Here is a 27,184-nt window from a genome sequence, read left to right as displayed (position 1 = left end):
TCCACCGACTTAACTGTGAGGGACCAAACTGCACCAGCCCCAGCCCCTCACCCCGTCCGGACAGGAGACCTGGATAGCTCATCTTTCCTTCTGGTCTCGATGATGCAGCTGTCCAGAGGCGGCCATGCAGGGTTCAATAAAACACATAACCGCGGCATGGGGGCATTTTCACTCTAGAAACTCACTGCACTTCAGAGAGGAGCATGGAGCCACGTTCCTGGTATACGAGTGGAGAATTAAAGGATGTTTGCAGCTCCCTCGAGTGTTCCATGTCCCTGTACCCTGCACATGTCCAGGGCCCGTGTCAGTGGCCACGGAGTAAGCCACCCAGGACCAACAGAGACCTCCAGCTTTTGAAACTAGAGCCCCCAGTATGTCTGCCTCACCCCGGCTCAGGTGAGTGAGTGCCCATAAGACGGTGGAGCCTCTGCTGGGCCCTGCTTGTCTCTGTTGGTTCCACCTCCCCCTGCAAGCTCTTCCCAGGTGCTGAGATGCCACCAACAGCTCCAAGACACCCTGTCAGTTACCAAGCGCCACTTTCCTGAAACGTCCAAGTCACGGCTTGATGAGTGGGGGAGAGGCGAAGGCCAGTTACTAGAATAGGGACCTGTGCTGCTCCAGCCACACGTGTGCTGCAGAGACGACAGGGCCCCACCTTCATGTGGCTTTTCTGCCTACAACCCCCAAAGAAAGGCACCCAAAGGTGCTGCCCGCTCCTGCTCCCAGCCTGGTGGATGGGACTCCCTGCTCAGCAGCCGATAGCTAAATGACACGTGTGAGCACCCCCGGAGACAGTGGGCAGCAGGGGAGGTGGCTGCAATAAAACTCTCCCAGCAAACAGAAGGGGCAGCAGGTCCAGCAGGCAGGTGACACTCCTTGGGCCCATCTAGGACAACCAGATAGAGCACTTGGGAGTTCTCAAGAGGCTCAGTTTTCAAATGCCACAGATCACAACACCTCCACTTTGCAATCACCCTACACTTGAATCGTCCCGTCTCCTGCAGATCACCTGGCCATCCCTGCCCCAGATACCACCTCTCAGAGAAGCCCTTCCTGACTGCTTTCCAACTGTGGAGCCAAGCCCAGTGTGGGACAGGCCGCACTGGGGCAGGGTGGAGGCTGACGGGGCTCAGCCAGCCTCCCCCAGGCCAGTGCCTATTTGGTTGTGGAGGTACCAGCAAGGAGTGCATGCCAGCTTCTGTGCTGTCACCTGTCACATGGGCTGGGCTTCCCTGAGGCCTGAGACGCAAGAAAGCACAAACACTCAAAAAGGCGATCTCTGGCGTCCAACCGTCCTCAAATTCCCATCTCGGCCACATGCTGGCTGTGTCACGGGACAAGACACGGTGCCTGTGAGCCTGGTTCCTCATCTGTGGAGAATAAACACCCACCACGTGGGACTGTTAGGGGAACAGAGGAGTTAGTATGTGTAAGATCCTTGGGCCAGCACTTGGCATAAAACACTGTAAAGGTGTCAGCCATCGGCATCGTGACAGTGGTCCTCACAACCTGTGTCCTCTACTGACTGGCTCAATCACAGACGTGTGAGGCAGTTCTGGCCAAGGGGACAGCAGGGGAGGTCAGCTGAACACACAGCTATTTTTGGTTTTTCTTTTTTTTTTAAAGACAGGGTCTCTGTGTCACTCAGGCTAGAGTGCAATGGCATCATCATAGCTCACTGTGACCTCCAACTCCTGGAGTCCAGCCATCTCCTGCCTTAGCCTCCCAAGTAGCTAGGACTGTAGTCATGGGCTACTGTGCCTGGGCTGAAGCCACAGCTTCTGAAAAGTCTCCCTTTGTCTTAAAGAGGAACACAGAAAAGTGACAGCCATCTGCCCCCACACAGCTTACACCGGACAGTCACATTTGGACCGTGCCTGTGGCTGTGGCAGCCATTTCACAGCCATGAGGCTTGAGGTCCTGAATGGGACACATGAAAACTGCATACCAGGGAGAAAAAAAAAAACGGCCTTGTTAGCAGAGAAAAAGGGACAGAGGGCGGCCAGAGGGCTGCCAGCACGTCCAGACCTACCTGCTTCTGTCACAAACCCAGTTCCCATCCCTCACTGCAGGAAATTGGGGAAATCAAAGTGACTTTGGTCTTGGAGAGGCAGCTCCCTTGGGATGAAAGTACTGAGAACAAACAGCAGCAAGAGCACTGCAGGTGTGCGGCTGTGCGGTGGCCTTGCAGTCAGAGCGCCTCAGCACCGCCCCGCCCTACCTCCCAGCCACGTTCTTCAACCAGCAGATCACAGCCCACATGCTGAAAACTAAATGGCATCCTGTTTGGCTTTTCAGCCACCAACAAATCAACCTATTTTAGGGCAGCTACAAACCAACTCTGAATCCAGTTCGGAAAGGTTTTGCCAACTGGTATTTTTATGTCAAAGCACAAGGAATGATGAAAAGGACTCTTGACAATAGAAGATCAAAAACAGGCCTTTTTATTTATACACAGAACAACATATTTACAGCATTCGGGTGTGGACTACGTATGTACATAACGATATAACAGGCATTTGCATCCACGGCAGTCACTGTATAAATTAAGGTTATAAATACGGGGGGGGGGGGGTAAGAATGCCCCACCTGAGGGCACAAAGACTCTTCAGGGACCCTTCCTCCCCTTCCTCCTTCCTCTACATGGACAGGACAGTGAAGCCTGTCAAGCAGCCCCACAGCAGAACACCACCCAGCGTGGAGACACCTACCCCACACCCAGCCAGCAGTTCCTTAACATTCGTGCTCATTTTTTGTCACTTCTATCTTGTTAGAATTAGAAAAATGTTTTTTATGTAAACAGTGCTGTTTTAATCACTGACGACGTGTTTATTTTAAACACTACCCTTGACCCAAACCCAATGCTTTCCTAAGAGAACACCAAGGACTCGGGGTGGCCGTAGTACCCCCAAAGCTACCAGTGCCAGTTCTTCCTCATGTCCCCTCTTCACCCAAGTCCCAGCCTGTCCCAGTGCCTGCTCTGGGATCTCAGAGTCCCAGAGGGCCACTCGTGCTGGGAACGCAGGACAGGCTTCCACCATCCTGGGAGCCTTTCCTCTGTGCCACCAAGTGACTTCTGTGGCTGCCCTAGCTCTGCCTCCACTGGGAATGACTGCCGTGCGACAGACAGAATCCAATGAGGCAGTGAAGCCCATGTGAGATTCTCTAACCAAAAATCCTAATGCCGACAACCCCATAGGCAAGGATGAGTGGCCACGGTGACAGAACCCAGGGCCTGGGGCAGGTGCAGCTAGAAACGTGCCATCTTGCTCTCCACTCTCACAGACAGGGCCCGGGCTCAGCCCCTGAAGAACTACCCAGGGGAGTGCCCCAAGCCACAGACGCAGGCCTGGCCAGGGGGACCACCCGGGGGACAGGGAACGCAGACAGGCTGCAGAGAGAGTGGGGGTAAAACATTGCTGAGCCTGCTGCCTGGACCCTGCCCAGACCCCGCCCAGTGCTACAGGTGCCTGTGGATGGACAATGCCTGAATGGCTCCCGCCCAGCTCCTTTGCACTTCAGATGAGGTGACAGAAACTAAAAGGCTGGATGCCCACAGATGCTACTGACACTGCCCTCATCTTCAGGGTTTGGAGCCACAGCCTGGCAGCCAGGCCAGAGCCACTTCTGCACCAGGGCTGGGTTAAAGAAGTCCCTTTCCAGGTCATGTTTCTAGCCCCCGTGAAGGGAAAGAAAGGGCAGGTGGGGCCCGTGGGGCCCAGTAGCACCCTCAACCTGAGGACTGTCCCCCGGGTGCTGCCCTCTCCCCACCCCAGGCACTGCCACCTGTTGGTTCAGAACCAGCCCAGCCTGGAGCTCACACCTGGGGACAGAGGCAAGGCGGGAGCAGTGTGGACACTGGCAACGCCTTCAGGGACACCAGGCCGGCAGCAAGAGATGAGAAGCCACTGAGGGGCAGAGACTCACAGGACAGCACCGGCCTTCGGCCTCAACAGCCCATCAGGAGGAAAGGTCCAGATGGCTCTTGTGTCCCGGGACACACTGCATGGGAGCCACAGGAGGAGCAGAGAGCAGTTCCCAGGCCCAGGAAGCTTCTACACAGAAACACTGAACTGATGCCAACACCCTCTGTCCACAAGGAGATGGAGGAAATCCGTCTCTCTCACAGTCCCAAACTGACCTCCACGGGCCTATGGTGTCCTGTCCATGGCTAGAGAGGCTGCAGGGATGACCAGAGGGCCCTGAGGCAAACGTCAGCTGAGGAACATTACACCACTGACTTGGCTTAAGCAGGAAGGACTTTTTTCTTTCTCTCTAGGTCAAATTAAAATAAACAGTACTGGAAATATATCCATGCCACTTTCAAACCAGGAAAGAGCAGGATCTTTGTTTAAAAGAACATCTATTATTAAACAGGGTCGACAGCAGGGCTGCCTGGCAGGGCTACCGTGAGGAGCCATAGGGTGGAACATTCTGCTGTAGGCAGAGCCCTAACCACGCTGTGAGCCTGGAGAGGAAGGACACAGAGAGTCGGCTCTGGACGACTGGATCACGTGGTCAGGCGCTAGGAGCCAGGGAGGCCCGACTGAGAGTGACTGAGAGTGCCGAGTGCTGTCAGCGAGGGCCCAGCAGGGGACACATCTGCCCCAGGACTCCGAGCTGGGGGCATTGTTTCTAAGGTAGCTGTGTTGCCATGTCCAAGCCCCCAGGGCTGCCGTGTGGGCACTGAGAGGCCTCCTGCGGCTGGCGAGGGGGTAGCACCATGGAAGGGCCAGCGGCCTCAGTCACGGGAGGCGCTGGGCACGCAGGCCACGAGGGCGCAGGCTAGGCCTCGGCGGCAGGGCTGCTCCGGCTCAGCTCCTTGATCCCACACAGGATTCTCTTCATATGGCCCACTTTGGTCACGCCAAGGTCCTGCAACAGAGAGGACAGTCCCCGTGGGTGCAGGGAAGAGAGGGCCAGATGCTCTACAGACAGACCTGCAACCGACAGCCCCGAACTTTCTGAACAGAAATGAGGATGAAAATGATGACATGGGAACGGTGGAACCAAACGGAAATGGCACCTAAGGCATAGCCATGCAGACACCGACACATCAGTCCTGCCTTCCACAAAGTTGCTGCTGTCACCACATACAGATCCAAGACACAGACAAAACACAGGCCTAAGAGCAAGGCATGCCAGGTGACCTTGCCACAGCCACTGTCCTCTCGCCCTCTCGAGACTGGGCCAGTACCTCAATGCCCAGGAGGCCAGGCCCCGCGAGGCCCGGCGCAGACCCAGCCACACACGTGCCAACCTCCCCTATTCCGCTGCTCCCCACGAGGTGAAGACAGCAGCGCATGTAACTGCATGTAGGAACCACCTCGTGTTTTCAGTCCTCAACCCACTACAGAGGCCTGGAGGAACCCCGTGGCCGTGTGCTTGCTTCACCCAGGTGCTGTCCCAGGCCAGAGCTGTCCAGGTCAAACTCAGCACAGGGGATGTGCAGGGCCCCCAGCAGGGCCTCAGCGTTATGAAAGTAGCTCCTTGTCTGAGCAGCCTGAGAAAAATCAAGGCTTTCCCCCCACTACCTCTGCTCCTGGCTTCATTAGGCTGTGGTGGGTGGAGCCATCACTGCTGAGGGCAAGGGCCACTGCCACCTACCACTAGAGGCACACACAAAGGCCTGAGCTAGAGAAGAACCACAGAAAGAATCATGGTGCTGGGACAAGGCCAGGCCGGGGGATGAAGATGGAGGTGAAAGGAGCTGTGGGGAGGCCCAGGTGCAGGTTCCGAGGAGACGCCTGCAAGTACCTTGAGGTCCCTCCGCTCCAGGTGCAGGAGCTCAGAGCCCCGGATGTCGTGCCGTGTGAAGATGTCCTTATACTCACAGAGACTGAGGTGCTCCAGCCAGGCAGCAACCTCCTCTGTCCCCCAGAGGTGAACTGTCGGAGACGGAAAAGCATGGGAGCAGTGAGTGCCCAGAGCCCAGCGCAGGCAGGTGGCAGCCGGCACCCACAGTGACACATCCCAGCAGCCAGCGTCCCGGACACCCAAACAGCCAGCGCCCAGACAGCCCAGCAGCAACACCAATATTCCCCTGGGAGCCGGCACCCGTCACCCAGCCACAGGCAGCCCCCACCAGCAGTGCAGGAAGCAGCAGGGGACCCCTACTCGCTGCAGCAGAGCTGGTGTCTATTCCTGCCAGGTGGGCCACCAGCATTCCGGACATTCCCCCATGTCCCAGGAGGGATCAAACACCACCAAATACGAGGAAAACATCAGGACTGGGTGGCCGAAGCCAGCTTTTCCCCTGGCTCCCAGAGGGTCTATGTTTCACCTTACAGCCCAGCAGGAAGGGAGACGCACACAGATTGAGAGTACACGGAGTCCAGCCACCACCATCAACAGAAGCCCGACTTTTGGACCAACACGCAAAGAAGAATCAAAATGAGCTGCCCTACTAGCGGCAAACGCCACCCCCAAAATCTAGGTGTGGAGGCCCATCCAGCACCCAACAGCCTTGGTGCTCAGGGCTAGTACTTTAGACAGAGATTTGAAGCCCCAATTTATTGACCCAAAGGAAAAATCTCCCTTAGTGCCCTTTCATGTTGATTTCATCACCCACAATCACTGGGGGCCTGAGGTTCCCTGGGGAACCTTGATCAATGACCCAATTACGTGGGGTCAGCAGCCCATCAGGGGAAGCAGGCGCAGCGGCCCCAGCAAGGCCTGAGTCCAGAGTTTTCGTCTCCAAGTTCATCTTGTCACCTCTGCTGTCTCCCTTCCCACCTCGAACCCCCAATTCAAGGCAGGCAGGACAACTCAGTGGCCCACCACCCAGAGTCTCTGTGGAGAGCACGTTCAGGCCGGGGCGTGAAGTGGAGGGAAGCGGGAAAGGGTATGATTTCACAGCTGCAGACAGATGGGCAGCATGTGAGCTGCTACAGCATGGGGACCTCAGGGAGGAGCCACAGGCCAAGGAGAAAGCAGAGACCAGGAGAACCAGACCGCGACAGCGGGCGCCAACGGCCAGAAACACACACGGGGGAGGAGCAGGTACCCGGGGTGCCCAGGCTACTGTGAGCTTCTTTGTTCCTGTTGTTTTTCTCCTTTTTAAACTTGGTCACGAGGCGGAATTTACCACTGCGGCTTCGTTTAGAAAGATCCAGCATGGTGTTCTGTTGGGGAGAGTGAGAAACACTGAGAATCAAACCTCAGTTTATCCAGGTGCAGCACAGGGTAAGCAGGGGAGGAGAATGAGGCAGGAGGACAGCTGGAGACACTTTGTTCCTTAAAGGTTCTGCTCCCTCATTTATTCTTGAATTTAGTGTTGATTTTATGTGGTGTCACAGCTCACAACAACCTCAAACTCTTGGACTTAAGTGATTTTCTTGCCTCAGCCTCCCAACTAGCTGGGACTTACAGGCACCTGCCACAATGCCCAGCTATTTTTGTTGTTGTTGCAGTTGTCATTGTTTTAGCTGGCCCAGGCTGGGTTTGAATCAATAACCTCGGTGTATGTGGCCAGCGCCCCTACCCACTGAGCTACAGGTGCCACTCCTGCCCGGCTATTTTTAAGAGATGGGGTCTTGCTCTTGCTCAGGCTGGTCTCATCAAACTAGTAAGCTCAAGCGATCTACCCACCTCAGCCTCCCAGAGTGCTAGGATTACAGGCAAGAGCCACTACGCCTGGCCCGTTTAGTGTTGATTTTAATGCCTCCTAAAAATGATCTAAAAGCAATCCTAGTGTCTATATTTATATTCCCTTTTTACTTTATAACATTTGCATTTCTTATGTGATTAACTTTTAGTAACTATTATAAATATTCACTAAAACTTAAATGTTACAATTATTTATCAGTATTACATATATTAAATGAAAATTATGAAAATGTTTGCTAATCTTCTAGTGTTGACTTCTATGCTTTGATTATTAGTATCACAAGTATCTTTCTAAATAAAGCTATTCCTGCACTTTCATCCTTTCCTTGCAACAGAACGACAGGAAGGTGAGTGTAGAGACACAACAGTGCGTCTCTGCGGGGCCCTGTCAGCAGCTGCCTCTCACTGAGCACCCAGGTGATAGTGCGTCTCTGCGTAACATGCCATTTATAAGAGAGACACCCCAAATAAAGCTTGATAGGAAAAGTATGAAAAAGGATATACCGAACAAGTAGACTTGAAGATAAAAAGAATTACTAAACACAAAAGTTCATTACACAATGATAAAAATCTATGTGCACCCAGGGACACAGCCTTGAAAATACATAAAGCAAAAACACAGAGAACCACAAGGATAAACTGAGACATCTACAATCTAGTGACTGATCAAGAAGACAAAAAAAAAAAAAAAAAAATCATAGGGACTTAATGATGTAAAGAACAGAACTACATAAAAGATATCTTTATAAAAACTAACCACCCCCTGCACCATAAAGCAAGTCTCAATGAATGTCAGCACAAGTAACATACAGGCCACTGTGTTAGAGCACAGGGAAACCAAGTTAGAAATCAGTAACAAAACAGTCATTAGAATCCCATGCAACAGAAAAATAAAAATACACTTTTTAAGTAACTCATTTAGGTGCTATTAGTTGGCATGCAGTTTTTTTGACTATTATAATCATCATGAATTAAGACTACACATAATAACAATGATATTTTACCAATTATAATGTGATTTTCTTTTTATCATTATTATCATAGGTATGCAATTCTACTTTTTATATTGGATTCTTGTATTGTGCTTTCTTGTGATTGTTTTATGTTTAATCTTTCTAGGGCAGTAGTTTTTACCGGGGATAGGGAAGAAGCAAGGCTCTTGTGAGCACCACCTGTTCAGGCTTCTTACTCGCCACAGGCTGAGAGGATCAGCCTCAAGAGGAACATGTGCGTTTCTTTGAGATTTTTGTTTGTTTGTTTGTTTTGAGACAGAGTCTCAAGCTGTCGCCCTGGGTAGAGTGTCGTGGCATCACAGCTCACAGCAACCTCAAACTCCTGGGCTTCAGCGATTCTCTTGTCTCAGCCTCCCAAGTAGGTGGGACTACAGGCACCCACCACAACGCCTGGCTATTTTTTGGTTGTAGCTGCCATTGTTGTTTGGCAGGCCTGGGCCGGTGCCCAGCTGCTGAGCTACAGGCACTAAGCCTCTCTGCTCTCTTTGTGCTGTCTGCTGTAACCTTACTAGTCCCTTATTTTTTTACAATATAGATTACACTTTATTTTTGTCTTTTAAGGTAATTTAGAAACATACATCTTTTCAATTCTATTAAAAACTACCTTTAAGGGCGGCGCCTGTGGCTCAACGGGTAGGGCGCCGGTCCCATATGCCGGAGGTGGCGGGTTCAAGCCCAGCCCCGGCCAAAAATAAAAAAAAAAACAAAAAAAAAAAACTACCTTTAAGTTTTTAAAAACAGCACTAACTCTACATTTCTCTAATTATCTAAGTCAAGAATGGTGTTTTTCAGGCAGCGCCTGGGGCTCAGTGAGTAGGGTACCGGCCCCATATACCGAGGGTGGTGGGTTCAAACCCAGCCCCAGCCAAACTGCAACAAAAAATAGCCCGGTGTTGTGGCAGACGCCTATAGTCCTAGCTACTGGTAAGACTGAGGCAAGAGAATCACCTAAGCCCAGGAGTTGGAGGTTGCTGTGATCTGTGACACCACGGCACTCTACCCAGGATGATAAAGTGAGACTCTGTCTCAAAAAAAAAAAAAAAAAGTTGTTTTCACTTTCTTTTCCCTTAAGGGAGGGAGGTAATGTGCTTTCTTCCTACCCACTTCTCCAGCCCTGATCATGTTACTGTGCCTCTGTGGAATAGTTCATGTACTATTACCACAGTCACTTAGCATGAAATCTTTATCACATTTACAATTAACCATTTAACCAATGATCTTGACGAGCTTGCCCTATCCTTTATCTGGGGCTGGAAGGCCTCTGAGCCAGCTGCCTGTGCAGGGTATGCAAATGCCTGAGCATCCTGAGAAGAGCGTGCCAAGCGGCTGCTGCCAACAGGTTCTCCCGGACTAAGCTGGGCAGGGCTGCCCCTGTGTCGTGTCCAGCAGTTGCGTCTCTTCTGTGACTGAAGCCCATTCTGTTCCACCCTTGGTCAGGGGTAGCGGGGAGCCCAAGGCAGTCTAGGGCCCGCCACGTACCCAGATGCTGCCCTCCCCTGGGCCTTTCTGCCTGGTGCAGGATTCGACTATGCTCCAGGATGTGACACGCCTGAGGTCCTGTCAGGGTCTCTGAGTACATGCAGAGAAAGTGCAGGTGGAGAGCAGAGCACGCCAACTCTGTTCCGACCACAGCAAACTCCCAAGAAGCTGCCATTTATCCAACCAGTACGTCTCCATGCTGGGGCAGGCTGCAGGGCCGAGCTCACCTCCCTTCTACCTGCACCCCGGGCAGCCCTGGACAGCCCTGCTGTTCCTTCCACACCAAAAGGAAGGCAAAGTATGCCTGGTTATCAAAGGGCACTCTCCCCCCAACCCCCAACTCCTTCCTACCTGCCAACATCTCTCCCTGCTTTGAAGGGCTTTTTAGTGAGACGACTGGAGAAGGCGCACTGCAGGCTGCCAGACTGATACCATCACAGTCCTGAGCTGCACAGGCCCCACTCAGCACAGGCACTGAACCCGTCACCACATACCTACCTCCTCGTCGCCTGGCTCTGTGAGCTGGCAGAGCCAGGGGGTGTCCGCCAGCTTCCGGAGCTGTCGGTCCATCTCAGTGAGAGCGCTCCCAAGCCTCTCTTTCTGAGGGGGATCCAGCTGCTGCTCCAGTGAGGGAGGGGGAAGGGAGGGCAGGGAAGGAGAGGCTTATTGATCAGCAGCAGGTACCAGGCCCAGGAGAGCCCTGGGCAGGTATAAGGCCTGACCTAGGGCTGAGCTCCTCTCAGAAAGTTCTTACAAAACCTTTGTAGAAACTAGGTCATAGGGTACCAAACCCAGAAACTCCCTTCCTGACTGTGTCAGGTGAGAATGTTGACAAGGAAAGCACATCAGCAGGGTAGATGCTTGACCTGCTCCTGTCCCCCTCTGGGCCCCCTGAGCAAGGGGACGGGGCATTCACCCGCAATGAGGTGGGAATGCCGAGGCAGCGAGTGTGACTCCGGGAGGCAGCAGGGGTTTGGAACAGACGCTGAACTTGGGGTGGTTCTAGAGCTCAGGTACCTTTACCAAGTCCCTTTCATGTCCTCATTCTCTAAAAGAGGAAGGCTGGCCAGGCCACCTCTCGGGCCCCTCCCATTGCAGCTTCTGTGACTCAGGGACCCTCCTGTGACTGTGGTCCCCCAGGCTGATGTGGTCAATTTGCGGGGCTGAGTGAGGAAGACTCTGGACACAGATGAGGATACAGCCGGCTCTTGGCTGCAGGGGAAGGTTCAGCACCCACAGGTTCTGTGAGGTGAGGACACATCTTTTACCTCTAACAAAGATGTTCCTGCTGTGAGAGCCTCTGACAAGCTACAGACAGCTGGCAGGGATGCTGCCTACAGGAGTGAGCACCAGCCTCAAGTCAGACCAGATGACCCCCTCCCTGAAAGCTGGGAATTCCAGACCAAAATGTGCCAGCCTCTGAGCCTGGCAACCTGGTGACAACAGTTGTTTCCTGTCCAGCCAAGGGCCTGCTCTAGGATCAGCTTACCAAGGCCATCTTTCCAGCCAGCAGCAGCTCTGTCTCGCTGCGCAGAGCTCTGAAGTTATTCACCATTTCCAGGACAAAGCTACAGCTCAGTCCCTAGGAGAAACCAGAACACACAGCTGTGTGAAATGCCAAGAACTCTATCAGCCGGGAAAGAGCCCGCACTGGAAAGACCAGGTACCTCTGTGGTTCTGGGCTTGCCGTACACTCGGTCCATGCACTTGGAGCTGGCGTTGACGGCATGAGCAAGTTCCTGTTCCACGTCTCGGTGGGACTGAGCTATCTCCCGGATACTAGACAGAGCAACACCGGCAGGTGTCAGGCCCAGTAGAGGGACTAAGACATCTTGGTCTAAACATAGCATGTACCACCTAGAGGGCCGAGGCCAAGGGCCGGCAGGGTGATAGGGACTGTAGCCTGGCCATGCTGACCACTTAGTCATGGTCACTGGCACAGGACAACCCTGCAGGTTATTTCCTGACCCTCAGCAGACAAATGAGGGCTCCAATAGGAAATCTGACATTAAAATCGCAGTTTTCCAGAGAGGAAAATGCACAAAATGGGGTCTACACTTTGTAACACAACCAGAGGGCATCGTGCAGCCCCTGCAGACCTGCAGTAAGCTGTACACAGATCCAGAGGGCCCCATGATAGACCACACAGCCCCACAACAAGCCCCGTTGTGTACATGGAAATAAGAGAACCCTCCTATGAAGGGATAATCCTCTTGCACTGATAGGCAGAGACAGGGCCTGGCACACAGCCCAGGTTGCAGCCATGAGGGAGCTGGTGAGAGGACAGGTCAGGGCGGGTCTCAGAGCTTGGCAGGTGGCCTGGGGGCGTGGGGAGAGGTGCAAGCAGAAGCCATAGGAGCCACCTGTCCTGACCTAGGAAAAATGTGCCAGTGCCAACAGCTTCCCACAGGGCCATGCCGTTGCATAGGCACCTTCCAGGCAGGCTTTGGCGGGCAGGAGCAAAGACAAGAAGCTACCAGAAGGCTGCTGCCAACCAAGGACTTGGATGAATGCTACATGAAGCCCTCTGGCTCTATCACTGATCTGGCCAGGGCCCCAGCCAAAGACCAGGGGGCAACGGTGATACCAACTACCAGGGCAGAGAATGAAGGTACCAGTCTAGACACACTGAACCCAACACACCATGGGTGACCAGGAGAGGGACTGGCCTGCTGGACAAGTCTGGTGCTGTGGAAGGGCAGAAACTGAAGACTGGCACGGGTGGTCCTTCCACACACCACCCAGACACGGCCACCTGGGAAGGGTACCCAGACCACCAAGCCCGGAGCCCAGGGCAGCCCACCCACAGCCAGGAGAAGAGGAAAGGATCTAGGGGTGGTCAGGAGGGGAGGTCAGGAGGAGGAGGCTGGGAGCACCAGCCGGCGTGCACCACAGGAGGAAGAGCAAGGAAGAAGCAGAAGGGCTAAATGCAACTAGAAGAAACCAGGCAATGGCCAGAGAGGGTCCACGTCAGTGGGCAGCAGCGGCCACATGGGCGAACAGTGGACAGAATAATGACTGCCTTCCCCAAGGGACACAGTGACTCTGGGAGCCATTTCTCAAAGTGAGGTAAGAAGTGCCTTTTTCAGGTGCCTTTTCTAAGTACACATGGGAGCAGAGTACAAGCCTGCTCCCAGACCCAGGGAAGGCAAGGTGAAGGCTGCAACCATGGACCATCCTCAGGAGTCCAGGGCAGGCTTTCAAGTCTGTGAGTGGCTCTGAAAACCACTGTGAGTTTTGGTTTTCCATCTATGTAAACTCTGAGCAATCTCTGAAAGACCGTCAGGGGAAAGGGGTCAATGCCAAGGTGAGCAGAAGAGGCTGAGCCCTCAGGGGTGACCCAGATCCAGCAGGTAAACCGGGAGGTCCAAGGAGGGGCAGAGTGAGGCAGAGCGCACCTGCGAATGAGGACCCCAGCTGCCTGGCCAAACTGGTCCATCTGGGTGGCCTCTTCCTCGGACAGCATCTCCGGATGCAGAGAGAAGGACGTCGGGCGGGGCAGCTCACACTTCTGCTTGTCTTCCCAGGACTTTAGGGTGTTCTCAAATGCCTGGCACACGAGAGCGCAGAATTAGACCTCCTGCAGCCCTCGGGAGAGGGTGGGAGTGCATGTGACCTGGCAGCAGCTGGGGGCACCAACAAGGTAATAGAAAAGGGGGGACCCAGACTTTGCTTTCATACTGGGGGAAGGAGCTGGCCCTAGAAATGATTGCCCTGTTAACATCATGTGCCCCAGGGCACCAAAGGCAGCTGTGCTTACCCTGTCTCTGGTCAGTGTCTGTGCCCGGTTCTTGTGGACAATCCGGATGTACCCTGGGGGCTGGATCCAGGCCTCTCCATCCACCTGCACAGGTACGCCCTCATCCCCCAGGATGGAGATCTTCACCGTGCGACACTGAGCAAGCAGCATGACAATTATTCATGTATGGAGCCAAAACCTCCTGGGGTTTTGAAGTGCTGTCAGCACCTCTGTGATCTTCCTGCCTGCACGCCCACCCTCGAAGCTCCCTGACCAGCCCTCTCTACCATGATGTGTGGCCTGCAGCCGGCTGTCCTGCAGTCAGACCATCGCCAGAGCCTGCTGCTCCCAGAGCCTGAGTCTCTCCTCAGCAATACTGCCCTATCCTGTCCCCACTGTCCCCCACCAAGCACTGACCAGCACCAAAGGCCAATCAGCATAGGAGACCCTGGCACTGGGATACGGCATCAGAACCCGGGGTTGGGGGAGGAAGGGAAAGAGGTCGGGCTACCACCAGCCACTGGGGCCACACGCAGACCCTCCCAGGGCAAGCCAGGAAGGGGTGATGATGTCCTTTTCCTGTTTAACAAAAACAGCTGCCAAAGAGATGAAAGCATCAACTTCAAGCTACTGCTGGGAGTGTGCAGAGGGGGGAGGAGATTAGACAGTCCTAGGCTGGGGTCCACAGCACCCTCCTCTGCCCCCAGTCTCTGTGCTTAAAGTCTTCCAGCCCCAACAACCCCGCAGAGAGACCCCACACAGCCCATCACAGCAAGAATAGGTCAGCCCTGCCCTAACTCCCCTCAGTAGCATGAGGCCCCCAGGGAGAAAATCACCTCCTCCTGCCAGAGACGCCAGCTGGGCCCCACCCCGGCTCCTGCCCCAGAGAGCTGCAGACATGGGAGAGCCTGGCCCAGCTGCTCCCCGTCATCTCGCCTCCACAGAGGAAGGCCAGGCCCAGAGGGCTCACATGGGATACATGTTTGAAAAAGTTATGTGGGGGCTCGGCGGCCTGGGCCTGCCAAACCACGACGACTACAACAACAAAAACAACAACAAAAAATAGCCAGGTGTTGTGGCACCTGGAGTCCCAGCTCCTTGGAGGTTGAGGCAAAGGAATCACTTAAGCCCAAGAGCTGGAGGTTGCTGTGAGCTGTGACACCATGACACTCTACCAAGGGTGACATAATGAGACTCTGTCTCAAAAACAAAGAAAAAGAAAAAGTTATTTAACTGTCAGACACAGCCCCAGGAAAAGGCTCTGGCCCGGGGGGCAAGGCTGATGAGAGTGTGGTCCCAGGAAAGCACCGCTCTGGTGCGCTATATCCACTGAGAGTGAGGTTAGCACAGGGCAGACCCTCCAGGACCATGGCCACTACCTGGGCGATTCGGTGATGCTGCAGCTTAATTACTCGAGAGACTGCCATCTGCATGCTGCCAAACACGGCGACCACCTCCAAAATCTTGTCATCGAATGACGGAGCTGCAAAAGTCTAAAAGGGCCAGCGTCAGAACAGGATGGGTCGTCATGAAGACCAAACGAGCTCACAGCTACAGAGCAGGTGGGGCCTGGGCCCATCACATGTGCGCTGCTGACTGTGTTTGCTGCTACACACGAGGGGAGCCGCCCCCCAGTTAAAACCTATCAATACCTCCTTACAGCTTTTAGCACAAATTCCAAACGCCAACCCCCGCCCAGCATGTAGAGCCCAGTAGGATCCAAGCCCCCACAGAGCAGTCGCCCACTGCACACTGCAACCAGGGGACCTTCCGCCACACCCCTGCCCCGCTCCATCTTGCCTCGAGCCTTCACATGCGCTGCAGCAGCCTCCCTCTCCCATCTGCCCACCTGACAGGGCCAGCTCGAGTCATTCTTCAGGTCTCAGCCTTCCAGAAGCCTTCCCTGACACACCCTGCTCCCCTCTGTATCAAGACCACTCTGCCTGGCCCTCTACATGGTGAGTTCCTGGCGAGCAGCCCTGGCCTGTCTTGCTTTCCAGGGCACTCCAGTGCCAACCCAAGAAGGTCGTGACAGACCACCTTACTGCTCCTCCCCTCCCTGAGCTTGGGCCCCCACGCCCATACGTACATCATCTTCCTTAGTGCCCCCCCAGAAGTTGGTCCCTCCAGCATAGCTGGGAATGTTGAGGACAGCAATTCCCTGAAGACTGGGCAGTGGGATCGGTCGCCCATCACACTGAGCAGCAGAAATGAAGAAGAAAAGAAAAGAAGTGCGCAGCCTCAGCCACCCTTCACAGCGTCCACACAGGGGCTGAGCAGGCTGGGCCCGGGCAGGGATCCCCCCAGGGTGTTCCCACACAGGGGCGGCTGACACCTGTGCGGGGGACTCCGGCTCACCTCCAGCAGGACCTTCTGCTCCAGGTTCTTGTAGGTTCTGTGCAGCAGCTCCTTGGTGCCGAGGACACCATACCACATCATGTTCTTGGTTCGACTCCTGGAAACAGAAGCAAAGCCTTGCAGTGGCCAGGGAGGCATCTGACCACCAATGATCTAAGTCCAGCAATTATTTACAGCAGTAACACCAGAAGGTAAGCAGGACGCATTGTTGTTCTCCCAGATAAGCATAAACGTATGTATTTACCAATAGGAAGCTTTATTAAATAGCAACATTTTGCCAAGAAAATAACCCTATCCTGAAAAGCAAATAAAGTTACAGAACCTCACAAAAAAATTTATACATCATAATTTTTTTCTGGCTATGAAATTATGCCTACCATAGAAAATTTGGAAATACAGAAAAGCATAAAGTAGAAATAATCTTCATGATCCCAACGCCTCTCCAGACGCTCCACACGCCCTGATGACGAACCTCTGGAGTACTTCCTCAGTCCAGTCAGGTGCCGGAGTCAGCTGGACTCGCTCGTTCACACAGCCCCACGGCCTCCCGTTCACGCCACACCACGCTGCCAACACACCCTGGTCCCCACGCGCTCCTCACAGCTCAGCACGTCTCTTCCAGAACCCCCCTGCTCAGGCCCTACTGACTGGGCTCTGAACACACACCCTAAGGTCTGTAAATTACGAGGCAGTAAGCCAATTGTACTCATACCTCTTTAACAACAATTCTAATTATTCCTTAGGACAGATTCACAGAAATGGAATTTTTCTAGAGACCTTTTCAAAGTTTTCAATACAAACTCAAGAAAGGTTAAACCAGGGTTTCAGCACCCTAAGAAGTACTATTCCTGCCCCATTCTTTAACTTTTTATTTTACTCTGCTAAATTATATTTTATTTTAATACTGTTCTCAATTATTTTGGACTAACAGGAATTTTTTCTGGTACCTAGGCTAGAGTGCTATGGCGTCACAGCTCACAGCAACCTCAAACTCCTAGGCTTAAGCGATCCTCCTGCCTCAGCCTCCCAAGTAGATGGAACTACAGGCACCTGCCACAACACCTGGCTCATTTCTAATAGGGATTTTGAAATAATCTGACTCCACTGTCACATGCTGTGTAACAGGAATGTGACCTGGACCCCCTGAGCTATCTTCCTTCACTGAAGAGCCCCAGAGTTCAAACGTATTTGAGTTAGTAGCTTTTGTTTTCCTAGAAATTTCCAACTATATACCAGTCTGACAATTAAGTTTAAGAACTCATACCTCCATACTGAATATCACTATGGTCACCTTCAGTTAGGAAGCCATGCACCAGTGCCCGCTTCTAGTCCACCTTCACAGCAATTTTGGAACCCTTTTTCATTCTAGAATGGCCATCAGAGCTGCCATCGTACAGCGCGCACACACACAATAATGAACGCCACTCAGCAAGACACTGGCCCACACTGACACAAACGCGGCTCTAAGACACTAACACACCGAGGTTATAAAACCTTATCGAGTTGTTTGTACAGTGCTGCCGACGTAAGCACACAGTGGTGAGTTTGTGACTTTAATTGTCAGGTCTCATACGATGAAAACTCTGGTGGTCACTCCAGAAAAAGAGCTCCAAAATTGCTCTGAAGGGTGGACTAGAAGGCATGCATGTGTAGCTTCCCAAGGAGAGTACTCTGAGGGTGACCACAGTGATATTCAGCAAAGAGGGGAGATCATGAACTTAATTGTCAGACCTCATATAACCCTCAGGTATTAGTGTGTCCCTCACCAAGGTGGCAGTGACACCCACAGAGGACAGGCACCAAGGGGTCACGTGGTTGAGCCTGCTTAGGCCACTCCTGACCTAGCAGATGGGGACTCCAAGGAGGACATCTGAGCTGCCCCAGTGACTGTTCTCTGCACTGACGGTGCCTTCCTCCCGCCAGCTCCCCTCTCCCAAGTTCTCCTAAGAATGTTCAAGCTGAACAGTCTCTTCCAGATTACTACTCTAGGGTGGGGCAGGAGATGTTCTTCCCCACTTCTTGTGTTTCTACTGAGAAGAGGAAATTTTCACCTCTGCCTGGGAAGGACTCGTCCCTAATTTTTCCATCCTCTGCCCAGGCCAGGAGCAGTGGGAATTTCTGGGAAGAGACTGAGCAGCTCAGTGGGGGTTCTCTCAGGCCTCACAGGCAGGCTCTGGCCCTGCCTAAGGGAGCCTCAGAGCCCCCTGGCTCTGCCCATGTGACTGGGCAGAGCCCCCTTTTCTGCTGATGCACACGCAGACTTTCCCACATCTGTCTAGCAGGTACTGTAACTTCTTAGCCCACTCAGATAGCCCACCTGCCCCTTCATCGCAGAGCCAGAGATGGGACCCTCATTAAGAGATGCAGCCCATTCCAATGACCACCATCGCTGGTTTTCTCGTGTGGAATTTGTCACAACTTGGCCAGCCCCACAGGGGTGAACTCCCTTCCAGGCTGGCTTCCTGGACTGCCTCCTGCTCCTCTCGTTCTGACAACGCGTGGGCTGCTCCACACGTTCTTTACCTGCAGCCCCCCGCAGTTCCCTACCATCTGGAAGAAGCCAGGAAGACCTGGAGTCTGTCCCCTACCTGCACTTCTCCGGGTGTTCATCACGCTTGTTGTTGAAGTCCAGGGATATCTTTGCATCCAGGCCAATGCCAAAATAGTTGTTCATGACACATTTCTCTGTATAACACTCTCTGCGAAGGTAAACCTTAAATCAATCACGACAGTCTCGAGGCAGCCCTGCTTATTAGCAGTTTTACCTCATGGGCTCCCAGCCTCTCGGCATTTCTCTTCTTTAGGGCAACACTGACATCTTTTTCTTTTTTTCCTTATAAGAGATTTACTGAGATATAATTCACATATCAAATAATTTACCAATTTTAAGTACACAACTCAGTATACAGAGAGTCATTTAACCATCACGATACAAATTTTGCAATGTTTCATTACCCTTAAAAGAAAGTTTTACCCTTTAACCATCAGCTCCAGCCCCTGGCAGCTGCTAATCCTTTCGCTCACCTAGCATGGAGTGTCCAAATTTCATTCATGCTGATGTTGCATGTCAGTACCTCATTTTTATTGCCAAATAATATTCCACTGTATTATTTATCAGCTGATGGATATTTGGGTTGTTTCACTTTGGGTTATTATTTATGAACATTTGAACACAAGTTCCAACACAGACATGTATCTTCAATTTTCTTGGGTTTTTGTACCCGGTGGCAGAACTGCTGGGTCACATGGAAATTCTAGGTTGAACCTGAAGAGCAGCTACCAGAATGTTCACCAGGGCAACGGCACACCATTTTATATCCCCACCAGCAGTGTCAAAACTGACAGTATCTTTATGGCTCATAAACTCACAAGTTTGAACTCTGGATCTCAAAATATTTCTCAAACATCCTTAGACCCAATCAGGGCAGTCGCCAAATTAAAAAGGAAATGACTTGAAAATGTCCCTCCCAGGTGGCGCCTATGGCTCAGTGAGTAGGGCACCGGCCCCATATTCCAAGGGTGGCGGGTTCAAACCCGGCCCCGGCAGAACTGCAACAAAAAAACAGCCGGGTGTTGTGGCGGGCGCCCGTAGTCGGGAGGTGCTAGTCGGGAGGCTGAGGCAAGAGAATCACCTAAACCCAAGAGCTGGAGGTTGCTGTGAACTGTGATGCCACAGCACTCTATGGAGGGCAAAGGAGTGAAACTCTGTCTCAAAAAAAAGAAAATGTCCACCCCAACCCCATGGCAACAAGAGCTTTCCTTCCCCAGGTGTACACTGTCAGGACAGTCTCAGTCTGGCTTTTCTTCCCAGGGCTAAGCCTCCTCCCCAGCCACAGAGCCCAGGGCCCACAAGGAGAAGGAGGGGGGCGAGCAGGAGCCACATGCCCCAAGTGCCACGGACACTCAAGGGTGGTGCCCAGACTCTGAAACATTTTAGCCCACTACAATCTGGTAGCCAGACCTGAGAGCCAATCGCCACGTGTACGTGTTTCCATGACATACCTCCTTTGAGTGCCTGACAGCTGGCCGAGAGCAAAGCTCTGAGACAGAACTGTTTACTAAGCTGAAGATCAAGTGACTGATCAATATTTATGGGTCCTGGGAATAAAGAGAGCCAAGCCAGAGAAACAGGGACACAGGGACAAAGGGAGGAGGTACCGACACTGGGCTCATGGACTAAGGGAAGAGGGCCAGCAGCTGCCTGGGCAGAGAGGGACAGGCTCAAGGCCTGGCTGCTATGGCCACAGTCCTGGGGCCCACACGGCACAGCCCTGGCACACCACCAAGGGGGAAGGCAAGAGAGCACAGTGCTGTCTCCCCGGGAAAAGAGGAGAGCAGGAAAAGAAAGCAACAGACTCAGCCAGATGTGCAAGTTCAGCATCTCAGACGAAGAAGCCAAAGAAATATCTAGATCAGGAGGGCCCTGGGGCACTGCTCACAGGCAGACTGCGGCCCTGGCCTTACTGAGGAAAATGGCATCAGGAAGACTAAGGACTGTTTCTGTGACACTATAAGGAAAGCAGGAGAAGGGAGGGCACGAGGGAGAAGCAGGCTGAGAGGAAAGTCATTAGCGGGGCGGCTGAGGTCAGGGAGAGTGACCATGGACAGTCCGTGCGAAGCTGGCTTCTGGGAGGCATGTTTGAGCCCAGTGACAGTCTCAGAAGGCAGCAACAGGTGACTCAGATTCAGAGGACACGTGCACCCACCAAGGGACCCTGGGTAGGAAGCCGGGTGCAGCCTTCTCAGCTAACACCAGCTGGAGAATAATCCGCTGCTCACTAATGTCTCCAGATGGCTCTGAAACCCCTTGTCTGGGCTCAGCAATGCTACAACACTATGCCCATTTGGCCAATACTCATACTCACAGGTTTTCTGGTTCGGAGTTAAAGGGATCAGCGTTAATTAATAAGCGACTGATGACTGAACCCCCTGGCAAGGACCCGGACATCCCAGCCCGAACACCTGCAGAAAACGCAAGCAGGAGGGGATGCCGGTCAGATCCATAGTCTCTGCGGACCCTCAGTCTGCAGAACATCACCACAGTTAAACACGTCCAAAGCCATCTACCAGCATGTCCACGTTTTGCCAATAGATAGTCTCAGGTCAAAAATTCACCCACATCAACCCATATTTGTGGCACAAAAACATTACGCGGTAGAAACCAACACCTATGAGATACCTAAAAATAAATTATAAAGTGAGTTCTCATTAAATGTGAGAAGCTCCACCAAAATGATGTCTTAGAATCTGGTCATACAGCTTCAGAAGGCTACATTCACGAGCCATGAACACTTCAGATGCCCCAACCCTGACTCTCCTGGCAGTGTTGGAGCAACACTGCAGCGCCCTCACCACAACGGCTCATCCCAACCCTTTCCATTTCCATAACATCAGCTTACTGATTCTTCAAAGCTCAATTCAACATCCTTCCCAGCGCGGCCTCCCAGGAGGCTGCGGGGCACCACATGCTTTGTTTAAAAAGGGTGCTGGTCACATGCACCTCTCAACACCATCTTCCCCAGAGCACACCAATACTCCAAAGGCAGTGACCAGTGCCCAGCCACTGATCACTTAGGGAGAGCCCTAGCCAGCCCTCTGATTGGCCCACCTGGGAGGGGACACTCACTCGGGTACAGGATCTTGGTGTTCAGCGCAGGCAGGCCGTCCCGGCTCCCCGACTGGGGGGGAAGAGAGGCAGAGCTGCCCAGCGACAGACTTCCTTTGCTGATCACCTTTTCACAGGGGGCTTTAGACACTGTAAGACAGAACAGGACACCTGAGGTTGTCTGACATGGGAAGCCCTGGGGCCCATCGCAGTATGAGCAGAGGGAGGACTGGGCAAAGGCAGGCTGCAGAACACTGGTCAGCCATCGGAAGCTCCCAGATAGGGCAGCAGGGCTCGCATGGCCTGCTAAGGGCTTGGGCTCATCTAGGGAGTGGCACAGGCAGGAGGGAAAGCCCTAATCTCAGTCTGGGCCATGGAAGATGGGGTCCACACACAGCAGAGCTCTGACGGATAGCCATCTAAGGGTCGCCACGTCAACTCTGAACAGGTGCCTCCTAGTGGCCACCACACAAACAGACCCCAGAAGGGACAAGGGTCCATCCCTATCGGTTATTAGGGCACAGAGAGGTTGTGAGGGAAGAAGCCAGGACGAGACGCCAAAGCTGCTCTGTGAGGAGGGCCCCTCCAGCCGTGGAGGTCCTGCTGGCTCTCCTGGCATCCACCAGATAAACTTCCCATGCGCAGCAGTGATGCGTGGAGACGAGCCACAGGCTGCAAGTCCACACGGCCGAGGGCCAAGCCACAAGCGCGCCAGAAACTTCCAGGGCCCGTGTGCTCAGTCTCGCCAACCCCAAACCCTGCCGGCAACACAGAGGAGAGATGGACGAGGCCGGTACCTTTGCGCTGGCTCCTCCCTTTAGCAGCCACACAGCTCTCGCTCTGGGACAGGCACACCCTGCTGTCCGTCTTCTCCTCTGTCTCAGAGAGACCCAGCATGAACCCCTCTTGCTCTTGCGTCTGGGCGTTCTGCTCATCAACAGCTGTGCAAGGAAAAAGTGTCAGCAACTGACATGTGGGTGTCACAGCAAGTATGGCAACCTGGGCTCTCCACATATCCACTAGCTGAAGGTTTAGACCCCAAAGCTCCACCCCACCCAGCCTTCTCCCTGGCCCCACACACTGTCAGTAGGACAGCCCCTGGCACTTGTGGTAATAGGCTGGGAGAGGGAGGATGAGAGGCTGGAAGTACAGGGGCCTGGAGCAGCCGGGGGGGGGGGGGGGGGGGAAGGGCATGGCTATCAGCTGGGGGGAGGGTCCTGGAAAGCCAGAGTGATGGTGTTCCAGCGTTCCCTTCCATTACCACACTCAAGGGAACACTGGGAATGCTGGTGCTTGCCTAAGGAAAGACACTTCTCACCAGGAGACCAGATACCTTTCTCTGTGTGTTCTATGATCTGGCGAATTGCTTTCTTCAGGCTGTTAGCCCTTAGCATGAGCTGTTCCCGGCGCCGAAATATCTGAGGCCGAGCTGGACAGGCCATTGCCACTGAGCGGTCCCTGGTAGAGCTGCAGATGCTTCCAGGCCCATCGCCATCTTCAGCCTCTTCGGCGATGGTGGGGGGTGGGTTGGGCAGTGAGGATGAGGCCTGGGACTCGTCATCCAAGGTCTTAAGGAGCGAGTCCAGCTTCTCCTTCAGGACAGAGCACTGGACAGGGAGCACAACAGCATGCAGAGCGCCCTTCTCCATGTCGTGATGCACCCCCATCCCTGACCCCTACCCGGGAACCAACCTTCTTGGCCATGACCTCTGACTCCTCCGAGCTCTCAGTTGTCTTTTCATAGGCCTTCCCTACCCGGGCCACAAAGTCCTTCACCGTCTCACAGAGCACTCTGGGCGGGGAGACAGAAGACACGTCTAGAGAGATGGCTCCAGGCTGGGACTCGGTGCCCACCTGCCTGAACCCCACCTTTCCCATGACTGCTGGGCACTTACTTAGCCGAGGAGATCACTACCGAGTGCTGGTCTGAGGTCAGGATTTTGGAAAGATGGGCTGCCACCGAGTCTTCATAGAAGAGAATCTGCTGCACCTGCAATCTCCCCAAAATATGGTGGGGGCCTGTTAGTCTCTGCGACAGAAAGCTTCACAACACTGAGTCCCCGTGATTCGCCCTCACCAACTTCCCTTTGGACAGGTGACGACAAACAGGTGACCACAACTCTCTCCTAACAGATATTATCTTGCCAAGCAAAACCTCAACTCCAAAACCCAACCTGAGGTTCACTAACGCTTTGGGAAAGGTTTCAGAAGGTTCACCAAGCTGTGGACAAACTGAAAAGATGGATCTCAACAAAGAAAAAGATATGAGTATGTACTAGCAGCTTACAAGCGTTCGGTATGAGATCACCACACCAGCCTGTGCTAGGCATGCTGCCTCTAATTCCATGTCATCCTGAGGTGGGTGGCCCGCTGGGAGGCAGGCTCACAGCAGAGGCCTCACCCATCTAGCTGCCAGCGAAATCTCTCTCAGTGTAAATCATGCTCGTCACCACGGGCCTCTACCTGCTGAGCTCCATCCCCATGGGGGTGTGATAACTTCTCCCTAGGACCTAGCCCATGGGTCAACAAACTTTCCTAATGGCCAAATAGGTCTCTCCACATATATTTATCCATCTTCTAAAAAACAAACAAAAAACAATTCAAAACACACACACACCGCTTTCCCAGCTCACAAGGCTCCATGAAAGTAGCTGCTGAGCCAGCCTCCCTCTTCCCAGTGCCCAGCCCTGCTGACTGTGGACTGCCCTGGCCAGAGCCCGGCTCACACACAGCTGCCAGCCACCCGCCCAGTGGTCACGAGCATGGCTAGCCCTGTGCCAGCACAGGTCCACAGCTAAGGAGACAAAGTGTGTCTACGCCCTAAGAGGGCACAATAGAGTTAAAGCTGAACAGTAACCACCACCCGCCAAAAAGAACTCAAAGCTGAACTAGAGCAGGCTGATACAAGGGGCAGCTCTGGATGTCACAAAGTAGATGGGACAGGCGGCAGCTGGGGAACGACAGGGTGCTCTAGGCACACAGGAACAGCAGGAAACAATAACACCATGCAGGGGTCAGAGGAGCTGATGGGGCATGCTAGGAGAGCAGGAAGCCCCCTAAGCCCAGTGCCAACCCCAGGAAACTCCCAGACATCACAAAGGCCAAAAGCCTCTGCCGAAGGAGGGGGTGAGAACCACTTGGCCTCCAGCTCCACCTGTAGTTCACCCTGAGCGCCCAGAGGGCAGGGAGGCAGCGGGACACTAGGTGGGTGGTGCTGCGGACAGCGCTGCGGACAGCAGCCCCACGTACCTCGGAGTCCTCACTGAAGTCCTCGGTGACGGTGGAGGAGGAGGCCTGCCGGGGCAGTTTGGTCTCATACGCCATGACACTCCACCTACACAGCACAAGGTCAGCTCAAGTCAGCTCCACCTGCCGTGAGCAGGCACAGGACTGGTGCAGGACAGACAACCCTTAAGGGTAGACCCTACACCCTCCCCTTCCCCTGAGCCCTTGACCTGACTGTGTTTTTAAGGCCCCGGTCAGGTTCTGTGTTTGTAACGTGGCTCTTCACCGGGCTGAGAACAGAGGTCTCCCTCCACAGGCAGCAGGGCGCTACAGCCCCACTGCCAGGGAGAAACAGACCCCACAACCGGCTGCCTCTGAGATGCTGCTTCTGGGAGAAGCATCTCACCCTCCTTCGAAGAGCTGGCCACAGAAGCTGCTCAGGGGCCCGTGGAAAGGTGGGGACATTGCAAACCCACCTGTAATCAGAGCTCCAGGGTCCTGCGGTGGTGGGGGCAGTGTTCCATGGGTACCCACACAGCTTACTCAGGGAGGGTGCCAAGGGATATCTTTAAGCACTAGAGGGTGAGTACCCAGAACCACCTCTGAGACAGAACACAAGAGATGGAACTGCTCCTTTGCCGGTGGGTTATCAGAGGCTGGGCTGAGGCGCCCCGGGCACACTCAGGTTTGGCCCATGAGAAAGCCTAGGGCCATTTTGAGAGCCTGTTTTTCTGAAGTTTTGTTTTTATCCTTTTCATAGTCTGACAAAAAAAAATCAAACACTACCAGAAAAAAGTAATATATGCTCAGGTTAAATTTTTACAAATAACTTTGCCACAGACTAAGAAGGAGGTTTAAAGCGCTGGTCAAGATGGCCTCTCTCGCAGAAGACCTCTCACCCATACGGCCAGGAAGTGTCCTACTCACCGGTCCAGCATCTTGGTGCTGGCTCTTTCCAGCTTCTCCAAGATCTGGGGCAGCTGGGTGTCGTCATCACAGGCCGAGCCCCAGCCTAGCACGCGCGCCAGGTCATTCCCGGTCCCAAGCGGCAGCACTCCCAGCTGGCACTACAGAAACAGCAGGGAGCAGGCGTTCATGCCCCCAGGGAGGAAGAGTCATCCCCAGCACCCCAGCCTCCCAGTTACCTACAACAGTGGCTAAAATCAAGTGACTTGTGCATTACAGGCAGAGCCCACCAGAGAGGACAGTCTCTATAATCCAACAGAAAATGCCAGTGTCATCGGCCCTCCTTCTCCCCTTTCAGCTGCAGACCATCAACCCTTTAGGACCTCTCTGATCTACTTCCCCCGATGCCCTCCTTCCCCCCTCCTTCCCATGTGCCCTGAAATGGTCCCAACCCTGAAGGACTGTTCTATAATTCCCCAACACCCGTCTCCCCATCCACTACAGTATCTTACTCACGAATGCCAAATTCTTCCCAAAGCATCACTAAGTATTATTTCACTCCTCTAAAAACATCTTCAGTGGCTTCTAAATACTATCAAAAATGACGCCAGGACCATTCACTGTTTGAACAATCACACTTGAGCAGTCCTTAGGGCTCCATCTACACCCACCTACTTGCCATTCCCCAGAAAGACCTTGTACATCACTCGGACCTCATCCCCCACTTGGAATTCCCATCCCAGAGTCCCCCTGACTCCCTCACCAGCTTCCTTGCGGACAGGTGACCACAGAATCCTTACCACACCAGTTCAGTGCTTAGGAGCGCCTCCCCCCCACCCCCGCCAAGGCACTGGCTGCCCCACAGCTCTCCAGCCTTCAAATCGGACAGCACAGTGACTAGTGGGGCCATAAGGCCTACAGTCCTCCCTGCAGCTCACAGGGCCCTTTGCTCATCTCATCAGCTGCAAATGACCTACAAAAGGTCCTGCCATTGTGTGGGGATGGCAAACACACACAGGTCCCGCCTGACCAAGAGCCTGGCCTGAGAGGGCAGCAGAGCCTGAAACACAGATGGAGAGAGCCCAGCAGGGGCCTCAGAAAGGGCATCCTGGAGGCGTAAAGGGGAAGGAGCGTGTACGGCTGCAGGTGATATTCTTGGTAGAAAGGTGACACACTGTGAAGGGGCGAGTCAGAGCTCAGCAGCAAGGAGAGGATGACAGAGAAGCAGAGAAGCAAGGCAGAGCCAAATCC

The 27,184-nt window shown here is 53.6% G+C and overlaps 1 protein-coding gene across 5 annotated transcripts in view; it reads right to left on the bottom strand.

Moving 5' to 3' along the window:
- Positions 1-2,429: 2,429 nt before the first annotated feature.
- The window catches only part of DGKD (diacylglycerol kinase delta), a 121,082-nt gene continuing 96,327 nt past the window's right edge, over positions 2,430-27,184 (bottom strand). For 3 of the 5 annotated variants that reach the window (XM_053597290.1, XM_053597293.1, XM_053597295.1), the window contains 19 exons: positions 25,955-26,094; positions 25,052-25,136; positions 23,698-23,792; positions 23,495-23,594; positions 23,136-23,409; positions 22,600-22,743; positions 21,824-21,952; positions 21,063-21,159; positions 18,786-18,896; positions 16,198-16,294; positions 15,929-16,036; positions 15,219-15,332; positions 13,861-13,995; positions 13,499-13,650; positions 11,768-11,879; positions 11,590-11,682; positions 10,599-10,718; positions 7,007-7,124; positions 4,733-5,888 (listed from right to left, as the gene is read on the bottom strand). In XM_053597290.1, coding sequence (XP_053453265.1) covers positions 5,635-5,888; positions 7,007-7,124; positions 10,599-10,718; positions 11,590-11,682; positions 11,768-11,879; positions 13,499-13,650; positions 13,861-13,995; positions 15,219-15,332; positions 15,929-16,036; positions 16,198-16,294; positions 18,786-18,896; positions 21,063-21,159; positions 21,824-21,952; positions 22,600-22,743; positions 23,136-23,409; positions 23,495-23,594; positions 23,698-23,792; positions 25,052-25,136; positions 25,955-26,094 — 2,478 coding nt within the window. In that variant the 3' untranslated portion in view covers positions 4,733-5,634. Of the gene's footprint in view, positions 5,889-7,006; positions 7,125-10,598; positions 10,719-11,589; positions 11,683-11,767; positions 11,880-13,498; positions 13,651-13,860; positions 13,996-15,218; positions 15,333-15,928; positions 16,037-16,197; positions 16,295-18,785; positions 18,897-21,062; positions 21,160-21,823; positions 21,953-22,599; positions 22,744-23,135; positions 23,410-23,494; positions 23,595-23,697; positions 23,793-25,051; positions 25,137-25,954; positions 26,095-27,184 lie in introns of all 5 variants that reach the window. The other 2 variants (XM_053597291.1, XM_053597292.1) reach the window with 2 other exon arrangements.

This window comes from Nycticebus coucang, chromosome 7 (assembly GCF_027406575.1).
Source record: "Nycticebus coucang isolate mNycCou1 chromosome 7, mNycCou1.pri, whole genome shotgun sequence".
Taxonomy (NCBI): Eukaryota; Metazoa; Chordata; class Mammalia; order Primates; family Lorisidae; genus Nycticebus; species Nycticebus coucang.
This window is presented reverse-complemented; position numbering and strand designations above follow the sequence as displayed.